Source organism: Leucoraja erinacea, unplaced genomic scaffold (assembly GCF_028641065.1).
Source record: "Leucoraja erinacea ecotype New England unplaced genomic scaffold, Leri_hhj_1 Leri_390S, whole genome shotgun sequence".
Classification (NCBI taxonomy): domain Eukaryota; kingdom Metazoa; phylum Chordata; class Chondrichthyes; order Rajiformes; family Rajidae; genus Leucoraja; species Leucoraja erinaceus.
Window position 1 is genome coordinate 96,591 of NW_026576291.1, and position 14,971 is coordinate 111,561.

At 47.4% G+C, this 14,971-nt stretch overlaps 1 protein-coding gene across 3 annotated transcripts; it reads right to left on the reverse strand.

Annotated features, from left to right (window-relative positions):
- Window positions 1–1,979: 1,979 nt before the first annotated feature.
- On the reverse strand, window positions 1,980–12,727 carry LOC129693688 (uncharacterized). 3 transcript variants are annotated; one of them, XM_055630470.1, is made up of 6 exons: window positions 12,578–12,727; window positions 9,243–9,557; window positions 6,409–6,537; window positions 5,220–5,348; window positions 4,071–4,121; window positions 1,980–2,175 (listed from the first exon to the last, which is right to left on the reverse strand). In XM_055630470.1, the coding sequence occupies exons 1-5, from the start codon at window positions 12,627–12,629 to the stop codon at window positions 4,099–4,101; spliced, it is 648 nt and encodes a 215-aa protein (XP_055486445.1). In that variant the 5' UTR covers window positions 12,630–12,727; the 3' UTR covers window positions 1,980–2,175; window positions 4,071–4,098. The 3 variants fall into 3 exon arrangements, with proteins under 3 accessions (XP_055486445.1, XP_055486446.1, XP_055486447.1); XM_055630471.1 differs by lacking the exon at window positions 6,409–6,537; XM_055630472.1 differs by lacking the exon at window positions 5,220–5,348.
- Between the last annotated feature and the right edge of the window lie 2,244 nt (window positions 12,728–14,971).

Sequence of the window (14,971 nt, forward strand, 5' to 3'; positions counted from 1 at the left end):
GAATAAATAATAATAAGTGTCCCGGGGGGGGGGGGGGGGGGGGGGGTGATTGACAGTCACCGAGGTACGTTGTTGAGTAGAGTGACAGCTGCCGGGAAGAAGCTGTTCCTCGACCTGCTGGTTCGGCAACGGAGAGACCTGTAGCGCCTCCCGGATGGCAGGAGGGTAAACAGTCCATGGTTGGGGTGAGAGCAGTCCTTGGCGATGCTGAGCGCCCTCCGCAGACAGCGCTTGCTTTGGACAGACTCAATGGAGGGGAACTGATCCGTTTTTAAGTTAATGCCTACTCTGTTTAGTGTGCTGAAGCAAAGCAAGAATTTCATTGTCCTATACAGGGACACATGACAATAAACTCACTTGAACGTGAACTTTAGGAAATGAGACGGGGAAGAATTTCTTCAACCAGAGGGCGGAGAATCCGTGCACTCGCAGAGAGTTGTGGACGCTGCCCAAACCAGCACAGCCTCTGTGGTGCACCGGTAGAGTTGCTGCCTTCCAGCGCTTTCACGCTCCAAATGCCTGCTGGTGTTATAGGTTAATTGGCACGGTTTCAATGTGAAATTGTCTCTAGTGTATGTGTGTGTGTGTGTGTGTGTGTGTGTGTGTGTGTGTGTGTGTGTGTGTGTGTGTGTGTGTGTGTGTGTGTGTGTGTGTGTGTGTGTGTGTGTGTGTGTGTGTGTGTGTGTGTGTGTGTGTGTGTATATGTGTGTGTGTGTGTGTGTGTGTGTGTGTGTGTGTGTGTGTGTGTGTGTGTGTGTGAGTATGTGTGTGTGTGTGTGTGTGTGTGTGTGTGTGTGTGTGTGTGTGTGTGTGTGTGTGTGTGTGTGTGTGTGTGTGTGTGTGTGTGTGTGTGTGTGTATGTGTGTATATGTGTGTGTGTGTGTGTGTGTGTGTGTGTGTGTGTGCGTGTGTGTGTGTGTGTATGTGTGTATATGTGTGTGTGTGCGTGTGTATGTGTGTGTGTGTGCATGTGTGAGAGAGAGTGTGGTGTGTGTGTGTGTGTGTGTGTGTGTGTGTGTGTGTGTGTGTGTGTGTGTGTGTGTGTGTGTGTGTGTGTGTGTGTGTGTGTGTGTGTGTGTGTGTGTGTGTGTGTGTGTGTGTGTGTGTGTGTGTGTGTGTGTGTGTGTGTGTGTGTGTGTGTGTGTGTGTGTGTGTGTGTGTTTAGGGATATTAGTTTAGGTATTCACCTTTTCAAGTTGTAATGGAACTGTAGAGGGTGAACTGTTTTAAATATCTGGGAGTCCACATCTCTGAGGATATGACATGGGCATCACACGCCTCAGCACTCGCGAGTAAGGCAAGGCAGCGCCTTTACCACCTCAGGCAATTGAGGAAATTCAGAGTGTCTCCGAGGATCCTCCAGTGCTTCCACGCAGCGGCGGTGGAAAGCATCTTGTCCGGGAACATTACCATCTGGTTTGGGAATTGCTCTGCCAAGGACAAGAAGGCTCTGCAGAGAGTAGTGTGCGTTCGGCCGAACAAACGCACTATGGGAACTTCACTCACCCCCCTGCAGGAACTATACATCAGGAGGTGCAACTCCAGAGCAAATAAAATCATGGGAGACCCCTTCCACCCCTGCAATGGACTGTTCCAGCTGCTACGGTCAGGCAAACGCCTCCGTTGCCATGCGGTGAGAACGGAGAGGTTGAGAAGGAGTTTCTTCCCAGAGGCAATTCGGACTGTAAACGCCTATCTCACCAGGGGCTAACTCTAAAGAACGTTTTTCCTTCCACTATTTATTATGTAAAAGAATATGTGTGTTATGATTGTGTTTATAGTTTGTTTGGTTGTTTTGTTGTTTGTCTTTTGCACCAAAGTCCGCGAGCATTGCCACTTTCATTTCACTGCACATCTCGTATGTGTATGTGACAAATAAACTTGACTTGACTTGACGATTTAAAACCAGCATCTGAACATATTTGACGTGTACAACAGCAAGCACTCATGCCCAGAGCTAAATCAAAAATACAGAACTCTTTCAAGCAGTAAACAGGATTTATCATCATGCAGAGAAGAGAAATATTGAATCATCTTGCAGCTAGTAGGGTTAATGTTGGGTTGTGGTGAGATGCATTTCCACCGCAGTTTAGAGTAGTAGCAACAAGTATGTGGTTGACCACTTCTCCACCGCAGATTCCGTTTCGGTTTCATTTTGCACATCTCCCAATCCTCCTGAACGGAAAAGCAGAAATTAAGGTAGTGCGTGGCTTCAAGATTCAAGATTCAAGATTCAAGATTCAAGATTCAATTTAATTGTCATTTGGACCCCTTGATGTCCAAACGAAATGCCGTTTCTGCAGCCATACATTACAACCAAATAGACCCAAGACACAACATAATTTACATAAACATCCATCACATCGCTGTGATGGAAGGCCAAAAAAAAACTTATCTCTCCACTGCACTCCCCCCCCCACCCTTCCCCCCCCGATGTCAGAGTCAAAGTTGAAGCCCCCGGCTGGCGATGGCGATTGTCCCGCGGCTATTAAAGCCACGCCAGGTGATGCGAGGTCGCACACCGGGTCTTGGTGTTGGAGCCCCCGGTGTGCGCTCCGGAGGTCGGGCCGCAGCAGCAGCAGCGCTCCACCACTGCTCCACCCGCTCTGGACTCGGCCAGCCCCGCGACGGTGACGGTGAGTTGTCGGCACCAGAGTCCCCGGTCTTCTCCTGTTGGGGGCCGCTCCTCGTTGCAGCCCCAACGACAACGGAGACCCGACAAAGAAAAGGTCGGGCCTCCCGTGCAGGGTGAGATTTAAAAGTTACCCCCACCCTCCCACCCCCCCCCCCACCCCCCACACACACACCCCAACAAAAAAATAACAAAAACGACATAGAAACATAGACAAAAAATAATAAAAAACGCAGACGGGCTGCAGAGGCCGCTGCTGACGAGAGTCGCGCCGCCTACCGAGACTTCACACGTGAGAACAGACGTAGGCCATTCGGCCCGTCAAGTCGCACGATTAGCATATGCGGTGATAGTAACCATATAACCATATAACAATTACAGCACGGAAACAGGCCATCTCGACCCTTCTAGTCCGTGCCGAACACATATTCTCCCCTAGTCCCATATACCTGCGCTCAGACCATAACCCTCCATTCCCTTCCCGTCCATATAACTATCCAATTTATTTTTAAATGATAAAAACGAACCTGCCTCCACCACCTTCACTGGAAGCTCATTCCACACAGCCACCTCTCTCTGAGTAAAGAAGTTCCCCCTCATGTTACCACTAAACTTCTGTCCCTTAATTCTCAAGTCGTGTCCCCTTGTTTGAATCTTCCCTACTCTCAGTGGGAAAAGCTTTTCCACGTCAACTCTGTCTATCCCTCTCATCATTTTAAAGACCTCTATCAAGTCCCCCCTTAATCTTCTGCGCTCCAAAGAATAAAGACCTAACTTATTCAACCTATCTCTGTAACTTAGTTGCTGAAACCCAGGCAACATTCTAGTAAATCTCCTCTGTACTCTCTCTATTATGTTGACATCCTTCCTATAATTAGGCGACCAAAATTGTACACCATACTCCAGAATTGGCCTCACCAATGCCTTGTACAATTTTAACATTACATCCCAACTTCTATACTCAATGCTCTGATTTATAAAGGCCAGCACACCAATAGCTTTCTTTACCACCCTATCTACATGAGATTCCACTTTCAGGGAACTGTGCACAGTTATTAGTATTAGATAATAGACTGTAGGTGCAGGAGTAGAGGCCATTCAGCCCTTCGAGACAGCACCATTCGCCATTCAATGGGATCATGGCTGATCATCTCCAAGCAGTACTCCGTTCCTGCCATCTCCACATATCTCCACATTCCACTATCTTTAAGAGCCCTCTCTAACTCCCTCTTGAAAGTATCCAGAGATCTGGCCTCGGCGCCCGAGGCCTAGAATTCCACAGACTCACAACTCTCTGTGAGGAAAAGTGTTTCATCATCTCTGTTCTAAATGGCTTCCCCTTTATTCTTAAACTGTGGCCCCTGTTTCTGGACTCCCCCAACAATTTAACCGCTGTGTCATTGTGCCACCAGCGTTGAGCTACATAGTTGAGACTAACCTGTTGGGGTTGAAATGTAACCGTCGACTCACGATACCACAAAGTCCATTTCTGCCGTGAAACAAAACAGAAGATAGTTTGAGTTCAGGAAACACAGTTTGTGCCGATGGATCTGGAAGCGCGGCTCATAGAAACATAGACAATAGGTGCAGGAGTAGAGGCCATTCGGCCCTTCGAGCCTGCACCATTCGCCATTCAATATGATCATGGCTGATCATCCAACTCAGTATCCCATACCTGCCTTCTCTCCATACCCCCTGATCCCTTTAGACACAAGGGCCACATCTAACTCCCTCTTAAATACAGCCAATGAACTGTGTGGCCTCAACTACCTTCTGTGGCAGAGAATTCCACAGATTCACCACTCTCTGTGTGCGAAAAAAAATGTTTTCCTCATCTCGGTCCTAAAAGATTTCCCCCTTATCCTTAAACTGTGTGGCCTCTTGTTCTGGACTTCCCCAACATCGGGAACAATCTTCCTGCATCTAGCCTGTCCAACCCCTGAAGAATTCTGTAAGTTTCTATAAGATCCCCCCTCAATCTTCTAAATTCTGGCGAGTACAAGCCGAGTCTATCCAGTCTTTCTTCATATGAAAGTCCTGACATCCCAGGAATCAGTCTGGTGAACCTTCTCTGTACTCCCTCTATGGCAAACATGCATTTCCTCAGATTAGGAGACCAAAACTGTACGCAATAAGAAAGACTGGATAGACTTGGCTTGTACTCGCTAGAATTTAGAAGATTGAGGGGGGGATCTTATAGTAACGTCCAAAATTCTTAAGGTGTTTGACAGGCTAGATGCAGGAAGATTGTTGGGGAAGTCCAGAACATGGGGTCACAGATTAAGGATTAAGGGGAAATCCTTTAGACTCGAAGGGCCTATTCACCTACTCCTGCACCTATTTTCTATGTTTCTATGTTGGGAGAAGTTAACAACAAATGATTTTCTCCTCTCGGTCCTAAACAAAGCAAATTAAGGTGCAATGTAGTGGGCGACAACTCATAATGGTTTGTGTGATGGTCTGGGCTGCACCAGGATTTGCTTTACGCATAGCGCTACCAGCCACCGCTCTGTGGGTCACAGACTGTTCGGGCAAAAGTATTATTACAGGAGTGAATGTGGCCGCTGTCTGGTCAGCACCAACTTACCTGGACGTTGCCCAAGGGTACACGTGTTTCTGTTCACCTTCGCGGCAAACATCAGGACGAAAACGAACGTCAGAACCGTCGCGAACGAGAGACAGGTCCGATATCCTTTGCAGAATATCACCAGCAGATCTGTAAAATAGGGAATGAGAGGTGAGGGTGGGTGCGGGGTGCGGGCGGGAAGCTCGTGAAGAACGGCTTCACGTGGATGATGCCAGGACTCGATGGACCATTCGGCCTTCATAAGTCAGAGTATTCAGTATAGACTCTGGCAGGGATCGTACAGTTTTGGTCTCCTAATCTGAGGAAGGACATTCTTGCCATAGAGGATTTGAGTATAGGAGCAGGGAGGTTCTACTGTAGTTGTACTGGGTCTTGGTGAGACCACACCTGGAGTATTGCGTACAGTTTTGGTCTCCTAATCTGAGGAAGGACATTCTTGCCATAGAGCATTTGAGTATAGGAGCAGGGAGGTTCTACTGCAGTTGTACAGGGTCTTGGTGAGACCACACCTGGAGTATTGCGTACAGTTTTGGTCTCCTAATCTGGGAAAGGACATTCTTGCCATAGAGGGAGTACAGGGAAGGTTCACCAGACTGATTCCTGGGATGGCAGGACTTTCATATGAAGAAAAACTGGATAGACTCGGCTTGTACTCGCTAGAATTTAGAAGATTGAGGGGGGATCTTATAGAAACTTACAAATATTCTTAAGGGGTTGGACAGGCTAGATGCAGGAAGATTGTTCCCGATGTTGGGGAAATCCAGAACAAGGGGTCACAGCGTTTAAGGATAAGGGGGAAATCTTTTAGGACCGAGATGAGAAAAACATTTTATTTCACACACAGAGAGTGGAGAATCTGTGGAATTCTCTGCTACAGAAGGTAGTTGAGGCCACACAGTTCATTGGCTATATTTAAGAGGGAGTTAGATGTGGCCCTTGTGGCTAAATGGATCAGGGGGTATGGAGAGAAGGCAGGTACGGGATACTGAGTTTGATGATCAGCCATGATCATATTGAATGGCGAATGGTGCAGGCTGGAAGGGCCGAATGACCTCTACTCCTGCATCTATTTTCTATGTTTCTATGTTTCTATGTATCTCTAAACTAAACTAAACCACATTAAAATGCAGGAAGACGCGTTTCAATCCGATCGCTGATTCTTTGCGCCGATGGGAGTGTAGATACTTACCAAATGTTTCCATGTAATCATTCGGACGGTTCTTGTGGGTGAAAACGACAAAGAAAAGTATGAAGGCCAAGGTCAGTAGAATGAGCAGGCCGAGCACACCGTTGTAGATATCACATGTTTCCTTGGTAGCTGGACAGAGAGAGTCAAGTGTCAATTGATGTATCACAGAACGGTTTGGATACAGCTCCCTCCAAGACCCGCAAGAAACATAGCAACATAGACAATAGGTGCAGGAGTAGAGGCCATTCGGCCCTTCGAGCCTGCACCATTCGCCATTCAATATGATCATGGCTGATCATCCAACTCAGTATCCTGTACCTGCCTTCTCTCCATACCCCCTGATCCCTTTAGCCACAAGGGCCACATCTAACTCTCACTTAAATATAGCCAATGCACTGTGTGGCCTCAACTACCTTCTGTGGCAGAGATTTCCACAGATTCACCACTCTCTGTGTGTGAAAATTATTTTGTTCTCATCTCGGTCCTAAAAGATTCCTCCCTTATCCATGAACTGTGTGTGTGTGTATGGCCCCCTTGTTCTGGACTTACCCAACATCAGGAACAATCTTCCCGCATCTAGCCTGCCCAACCCCTTAAGAATTTTGTATGTTTACATAAGATCCCCCCCTCAATCATCTAAATACTAGCGAGTACAAGCCGAGTGTATCCAGTCTTTCTTCAAATGAAAGTGCTGCCATCACAGGAATCAGTCTGGTGAACCTTCTCTGTACTCCCTCTATGGCAAGAATGTCTTTCCTCAGATTAGGAGACCAACACTGTACGCAATACTCCAGGTGTGGTCTCACCAAGACCCTGTACAACTGCAGAAGGACCTCTTTGCTCCTATACTCAACTCCTTTTGCTATGAATGCCAACAGGCCAAAACTGTACGCAATACTCCAGGTGTGGTCTCACCAAGACCCTGTACAACTGCAGTAGAACCTCCCTGCTCCTAGACTCAAACCCTCTACGGCAAGAATGTCTTTCCTCAGATTAGGAGACCAAAACTGTACACAATACTCCAGGTGTGGTCTCACCAAGACCGTGTACAACTGCAGTAGAACCTCCCTGCTCCTATACTCAAACCCTCTACGGCAAGAATGTCTTTCCTCAGATTAGGAGACCAAAACTGTACACAATACTCCAGGTGTGGTCTCACCAAGACCCTGTACAACTGCAGTAGAACCTCCCTGCTCCTATACTCAAATCCTCTACGGCAAGAATGTCTTTCCTCAGATTAGGAGACCAGAACTGTACACAATACTCCAGGTGTGGTCTCACCAAGACCCTGTACAACCGCAGTAGAACCTCCCTGCTCCTATACTCAAACCCTTTTGCTATGAAGTCTTTCTTCAAATGAAAGTGCTGCCATCCCAGGAATCAGTCCGGCCTCATCCAACTCTTACTTAAATACGGGCAATGAACTGTGTGGCCTCAACTACCGTCTGTGGCAGAGAGTTCCACAGGTTCATCACTGTCTATGTGAAAAATGATTTTCTCATCAGCCTGTATAATCATAGAAACATAGAAACATAGAAATTATGTGCAGGAGTAGGCCATTCGGCCCTTCGAGCCTGCACCGCCATTCAATATGATCATGGCTGATCATCCAACTCAGTATCCCGTACCTGCCTTCTCTCCATACCCCCTGATCCCTTTAGCCACAAGGGCCACATCTAACTCCCTCTTAAATATAGCCAATGAACTGGCCTCAACTACCCTCTGTGGCAGAGAGTTCCAGAGATTCACCACTCTCTGCGTGAAAAAAGTTCTTCTCATCTCGGTTTTAAAGGATTTCCCCTTTATCCTTAAGCTGCGACCCCTTGTCCTGGACTTCCCTAACATCGGGAACAATCTTCCTGCATCTAGCCTGTCCAACCCCTTAAGAATTTTGTAAGTTTCTATAAGATCCCTCCCTCAATCTCCTAAATTATAGAGAGTATAAACCAAGTCTATCCAGTCTTTCTTCATAAGACAGTCCTGACATCCCAGGAATCAGTCTGGTGAACCGTCTCTGCACTCCCTCTATGGCAATAATGTCCTTCCTCAGATTTGGAGACCAAAACTGTACGCAATACTCCAGGTGTGGTCTCACCAAGACCCTGTACAACTGCAGTAGAACCTCTCTGCTCCTATACTCAAATCCTTTTGCAATGAAAGCTAACATACCATTCGCTTTCTTTACTGCCTGCTGCACCTGCATGCCTACCTTCAATGACTGGTGTACCATGACACCCAGGTCTCGCTGCATCTCCCCCTTTCCCAATCGGCCACCATTTAGATAATAGTCTGCTTTCCTGTTTTTGCCACCAAAATGGATAACCTCACATTTATCCACATTATACTGCATCTGCCAAACATTTGCCCGCTCACCCAGCCTATCCAAGTCACCCTGCAGTCTCCTAGCGTCCTCCTCACAGCTAACACTGCCCCCCAGCTTAGTGTCATCCGCAAACTTGGAGATGTTGCCTTCAATTCCCTCATCCAGATCATTAATATATATTGTAAATAGCTGGGGTCCAAGTACTGAGCCTTGCGCTGCCCCACTAGTCACTGCCTGCCATTGTGAAAAGGACCCGTTTACTCCTACTCTTTTCTTCCTGTTTGCCAGCCAGTTCTCTATCCACATCAATACTGAACCCCCAATGCCTTGTGCTTTAAGTTTGTATACTAATTTTTTATGTGGGACCTTGTCGAAAGCCTTCTGGAAGTCCAGATACACCACATCCACTGGTTCTCCCCTATCCACGCTACTAGTTACATCCTTTACAATCCTTTAATAAGGTATCTATAAGCCCCCCCCCCCCTCCCCCCCGGGCCACATGTCGACTCACCGTAGACGCTTAGGCTTATATTGGCAGAAGCTTCCTCTCCAGTTTGTGAGCTGACCGTTATGGTAAAGTCGTCGTCTCTGTCGACAAAGCTCGGCACGAGCAGCAAGGAGTAGTTGGGGAAAAGATGATTGTCCCAGAACGCGTCTCTCGTGTCGTTGATATTGGTTTCGTTCCAGCGGACAAGCGGCCAGCCATTGTACCACCAGGTGCCGTTCTTCACCGCGCCCGTCACCCTAACCGACAGGAGCACCTTCGCTCTGATCTCAGCCGTGATGTGTCTGCGAAGGGCGACGACTGTAAGCGGCTCTGCTTCTCCTGAGGCCAGAGACAGAGATATAGAGATCGAGGAGGGAAGAGGGGGGGGGAGAGGGGGGGGGGGATTCCATTCAGGGGGGTCACAGTTTATGGATAAGAGGGACGTCTTTTAGGACCGAGATGAGAAATCATTTTTTACACAGAGAGTGGTGAATCTGTGGAATTCTCTGCCACAGAAGGTAGTTGAGGCCACACAGTTGATTGGCTATATTTAAGAAGGAGTTAGGAGTTTAGGCCATTTGGAACAATGGGCTGAAAGATGGCAGATGGAGTTTAATGCTGATAAATGAGAGGTGCTACACCTTGGCAGGACAAATCAAAATAGGACGTACATGGTAAATGGTAGGGAATTGAAGAATACAGTTGAACAGAGGGATCTGGGAATAACCGTGCATAGTTCCTTGAAGGTGGAATCTCATATAGATAGGGTGGTAAAGAAAGCTTTTGGTATGCTAGCCTTTATAAATCAGAGCATTCAGTATAGAAGCTGGGATGTAATGTTAAAATTGTACAAGGCATTGGTGAGGCCAATTCTGGAGTATGGTGTACAATTTTGGTCGCCCAATTATAGGAAGGATGTCAACAAAATAGAGGGAGTACAGAGGAGATTTACTAGAATGTTGCCTGGGTTTCAACAACTAAGTTACAGAGATAGGTTGAATAAGTTAGGTCTTTATTCTCTGGAGCGCAGTAGGTTAAGGGGGGACCTGATGGAGGTTTTTAAAATGATGAGAGGGGTTGACAGAGTTGATGTGGACAAGCTTTTCCCTTTGAGAATAGGGAAGATTCAAACAAGAGGACATGACTTCAGAATTAAGGGACAGAAGTTTAGGGGTAATATGAGGGGGAACTTCTTTACTCAGAGAGTGGTGGCGGTGTGGAATGAGCTTCCAGTGGAAGTGGTGGAGGCAGGTTCATTGGTATCATTTAAAAATAAATTGGATAGGCATATGGATGAGAAGGGAATGGAGGGTTATGGTATGAGTGCAGGCAGGTGGGACTAAGGGGAAAAAAATTGTTCAGCACGGACTTGTAGGGCCGAGATGGCCTGTTTCCATGCTGTAATTGTTATATGCTTATATGGTTATAAGATATGGCCCTTGTGGCTAAAGGGACCAGGGGGTATGGAGAGAAGGCAGGGATGGGATACTGAGTTGGATGATCAGCCATGATCATATCGAATGTCGGTCGTAGGGCCGAATGGCCTACTCCTGCGCCTATTTTCTATGTTTCTATGTTTCTATACTCGTCTCCTCTTGTTATGAAGACCATTGGCTTTCTTCACTGCCTGCTGTACCTGCATGCTTACTTTCAGCGACTGATGAACAAGGGCCCCCAGATCCCGTTGTACTTCCCCTTTTGTGGAACGGGTACACGGATAGGCCAGGTTTGGAGGGATATGGGCCGAACGACGGACATAAAGCTGGAGTAACTCAGCGGGACGGGCAGCGTATCTGGAGAGAAGGAAATGGTGACGTTTCGAGTCGAGACCCTCCTTCAGACTAGTTCGGGAAACGAGATACATAGACGGTGATGTGGAGAAATAATGAACATTATCATATAACCATATAACAATTACAGCAAGGAAACAGGCCATCTCGGCCCTACAAGTCCGTGCCGAACTTTTTTCCCCTTAGTCCCACCTGCCTGCACTCATACCATAACCCTCCATTCCCTTCTCATCCATATGCCTATCCAATTTATTTTTAAATGATACCAACGAACCTGCCTCCACCACTTCCACTGGAAGCTCATTCCACACCGCTACCACTCTGAGTAAAGAAGTTCCCCCTCATGTTACCCCTAAACTTCTGTCCCTTAATTCTGAAGTCATGTCCTCTTGTTTGAATCTTCCCTATTCTCAAAGGGAAAAGCTTGTCCGCATCAACTCTATCTATCCCTCTCATCATTTTAAAGACCTCTATCAAGTACCCTCTTAACCTTCTGCGCTCCAGAGAATAAAGACCTAACTTGTTCAACCTATCTCTGTAACTTAGTTGTTGAAACCCAGGCAACATACTAGTAAATCTCCTCTGTACTCTCTCTATTTTGTTGACATCCTTCCTATAATTAGGCGACCAAAATTGTACACCATACTCCAGAATTGGTCTCACCAATGCCTTGTACAATTTTAACATTACATCCCAACTTCTATACTCAGAGATCAGAGTCCACAGCTTCCAAATTAAAGGGACGTTCCTTTAGGAAGGAGATGAGGAGGAATTTCTTAAGTGGTGAATCTGTGGAATTCGTTGCCACAGACGGTTGTTGAGGTCACAAGTCAGTGGGGACATTTAAGGCGGAGATAGATATAGATTGTTGATTAGTGCGGGTGTCAGGGGTTATGGGGAGAAGGCAGGAGAATGGGGTTAGGAGGGAGAGATAGATCAGCCGTGATTGAATGGCGGAGTGGACTTGATGGGCCGAAAGGTCCAATTCTGCCTTTAGGCGACCTGAATAATCATACCACTGTCCAAACGAAATGTGAAATGCTGTTCATCTAATTTGCGTTTAACCTCAGTCTGACAATGGAGTGGACCGAGGAGAATAAGGTCAGTGTGGGAATGGGAAGGATAATTAAAGTGTTTGGCAACCGGTCTATCACCGGTCTAAACCAACATTTAGAAACATAGAAACATAGAACATAGAAACATAGAAATTAGGTGCAGGAGTAGGTCATTCGGCCCTTCGAGCCTGCACCGCCATTTAATATGATCATGGCTGATCATCCAACTCAGTATCCCGTACCTGCCTTTTCTCCATACCCTCTGATCCCCTTGGCCACAAGGGCCACATCTAACTCCCTCTTAAATATAGCCAATGAACTGGCCTCAACTACCCTCTGTGGCAGAGAGTTCCAGAGATTCACCACTCTCTGTGTGAAAAAAGTTCTTCTCATCTCGGTTTTAAAGGATTTCCCCCTTATCCTTAAGCTGTGACCCCTGGTCCTGGACTTCCCCAACATCGGGAACAATCTAATTTGCAGTTCCTTCCTACACATTCAGCAGCGGGATTCTTACCGGCAACTGCGAGCAACGAGAGAAAGAGCACGGAGAGTTGCCGTCTGTCCATCTTGCCCCAGCGGCGCTCCAGGTCACAAGTGCTGGCCTTAGCTGCGGGGAGCGCAGGCAGCTGACTCGGCTCCAGCTCACGTCCTCTGATACACTTGGTGTGCAGGAAGGAAATGCAGATGCTGGTTTAAATCGACGCTTCCTCCCACACTCCAAAGACGTTAGGTTTAACCCCTTCTCCCCTCCACACTCTCTCCCCCACCCCCCGCCCTATTTCTCTCTCCCGAACTCGCCTCCCCTCCGCTCCCCCTCTCCCCACCCTCTCCTCTGCATCTCACTCCCTCCCTCTGGATAGACTTGGTTTATACTCTCTAGAATTCAGAAGATTGAGAGGGGGTCTTATAGAAACTTACAAAATTCTTAAGGGGTTGGACAGGCTAGATGCAGGAAGATTGTTCCCGATGTTGGGGAAGTCCAGGACAAGGGGTCACAGCTTAAGGATAAGGGGGAAATCCTTTAGAACCGAGATGAGGAGAACTTTTTTCACACAGAGAGTGGTGAATCTCTGGAACTCTCTCCCACAGAGGGTAGTTGAGGCCAGTTCATTGGCTATATTTAAGAGGGAGTTAGATGTGGCCCTTGTGGCCAAGGGGATCAGAGGGTATGGAGAGAAGGCAGGTACGGGATACTGAATTGGATGATCAGCCATGATCATATTGAATGGCGGTGCAGGCTCGAAGGGCCGAATGGCCTACTCCTGCACCTAATTTCCATTTTTCTATGTTTCTATGTTTCTAGCTCACTTGGCTTGTGCTCGCTAGAAGTTAGATTTGAGTATAGGAGCACGGAGGTTCCACTGCAGTTGTACATGGTCTTGGTGAGACCACACCTGGAATATTGCGTACAGTTTTGGTCTCCTAATCTGAGGAAAGACATTCTTGCCATAGAGGGTTTGAGTCTAGGAGCAGGGAGGTTCTACTGCAGTTGTACATGGTCTTGGTGAGACCACACCTGGAGTATTGCGTACAGTTTTGGTCTCCTAATCTGAGGAAAGACATTCTTGCCATAGAGGGTTTGAGTCTAGGAGCAGGGAGGTTCTACTGCAGTTGTACAGGGTCTTGGTGAGACCACACCTGTAGTATTGCGTACAGTTTTGGCCTGTTGGCATTCATAGCAAAAGGAGTTGAGTATAGGAGCAAAGAGGTCCTTCTGCAGTTGTACAGGGTCTTGGTGAGACCACGCCTGCAGTATTGCGTACAGTTTTGGTCTCCTAATCTGAGGAAAGACATTCTTGCCATAGAGGGAGTACAGAGAAGGTTTACCAGACTGATTCCTGGGATGGCAGGCCTTTCAAATGAAGAAAGACTGGATAGACTCGGCTTGTACTCGTTAGAATTTAGAAGATTGAGGGGGGATCTTATAGAAACTTACAAAATTCTTAAGGGTTTGGACAGGCTAGATGCAGGAAGATTGTCCCCGATGTTGGGGAAGTCCAGAACAAGGGGCCACAGTTTAAGGATAAGGGGGAAATCTTTTAGGACCGAGATGAGAACAATATTTTTCACACAGAGAGTGGTGAATCTGTGGAATTCTCTGCCACAGAGGGTAGTTGAGGCCACACAGTTCATTGGCTATATTTAAGAGGGAGTTAGATGTGGCCCTTGTGGCTAAAGGGATCAGGGGGTATGGAGAGAAGACAGGTACAGGATACTGAGTTGGATGATCAGCCATGATCATATTGAATGGCGAATGGTGCAGGCTCGAAGGGCCGAATGGCCTCTACTCCTGCACCTATTGTCTATGTTTCTATGTTTCTATTTTAAAACCCTCCCCTCTCTCCACCGCCCCCCCTCCCCTTCCGCTCCCTCTCTCTCCCACCCTCTCCTCTCCCTGTCACCCACTGCCTCTCTTGCTCACTTCCCCCTCCGCTCCCCCCTCTGACGGAGAGATAGATCAGCCGTGATTGAATGGCGGAGAAGTCTCGATGGGCCGAATGGTCTAATTCTGCTCCTATCATCTATGACCTCTTGACCTGTTTGGGATTCGATCTTGAGGACGCGAGCGGAGGCAGAGGGGTGCAGATTAGAAACATAGAAACATAGACAATAGGTGGAGGAATAGAGGCCACTCGGCCCTTCGAGCCTGCACCGCCATTCAATATGATCATGGCTGATCATCCAACTCAGCATCCTGTACCTGCCTTCTCTCCATATCCTCTGATCCCCTTAGCCACAAGGGCCACATCTAATTCCCTCTTAAATATAGCCAATGAACTGGCCTCAACTACCCTCTGTGGCAGAGAGTTCCACAGATTCACCACTCTCTGTGTGAAAAAGGTTCTCCTCATCTCGGTTTTAAAGGATTTCCCCCTTATCCTTAAGCTGTGACTCCTTGTCCTGGACT

Bases quoted from the DNA above. Each gene is read 5' to 3' on its own strand.
- LOC129693688 (XM_055630470.1), bottom strand. From the start codon at position 12,629: ATGGACAGACGGCAACTCTCCGTGCTCTTTCTCTCGTTGCTCGCAGTT. The intron at 6,538-9,242 runs GTGAGTCGACAT...CTCTCTGTCCAG, and splicing joins TATAAGCCTAAGCGTCTACG to CTACCAAGGAAACATGTGAT. The intron at 4,122-5,219 runs GTAAGTTGGTGC...GTTTCACGGCAG, and splicing joins TACCCTTGGGCAACGTCCAG to AAATGGACTTTGTGGTATCG.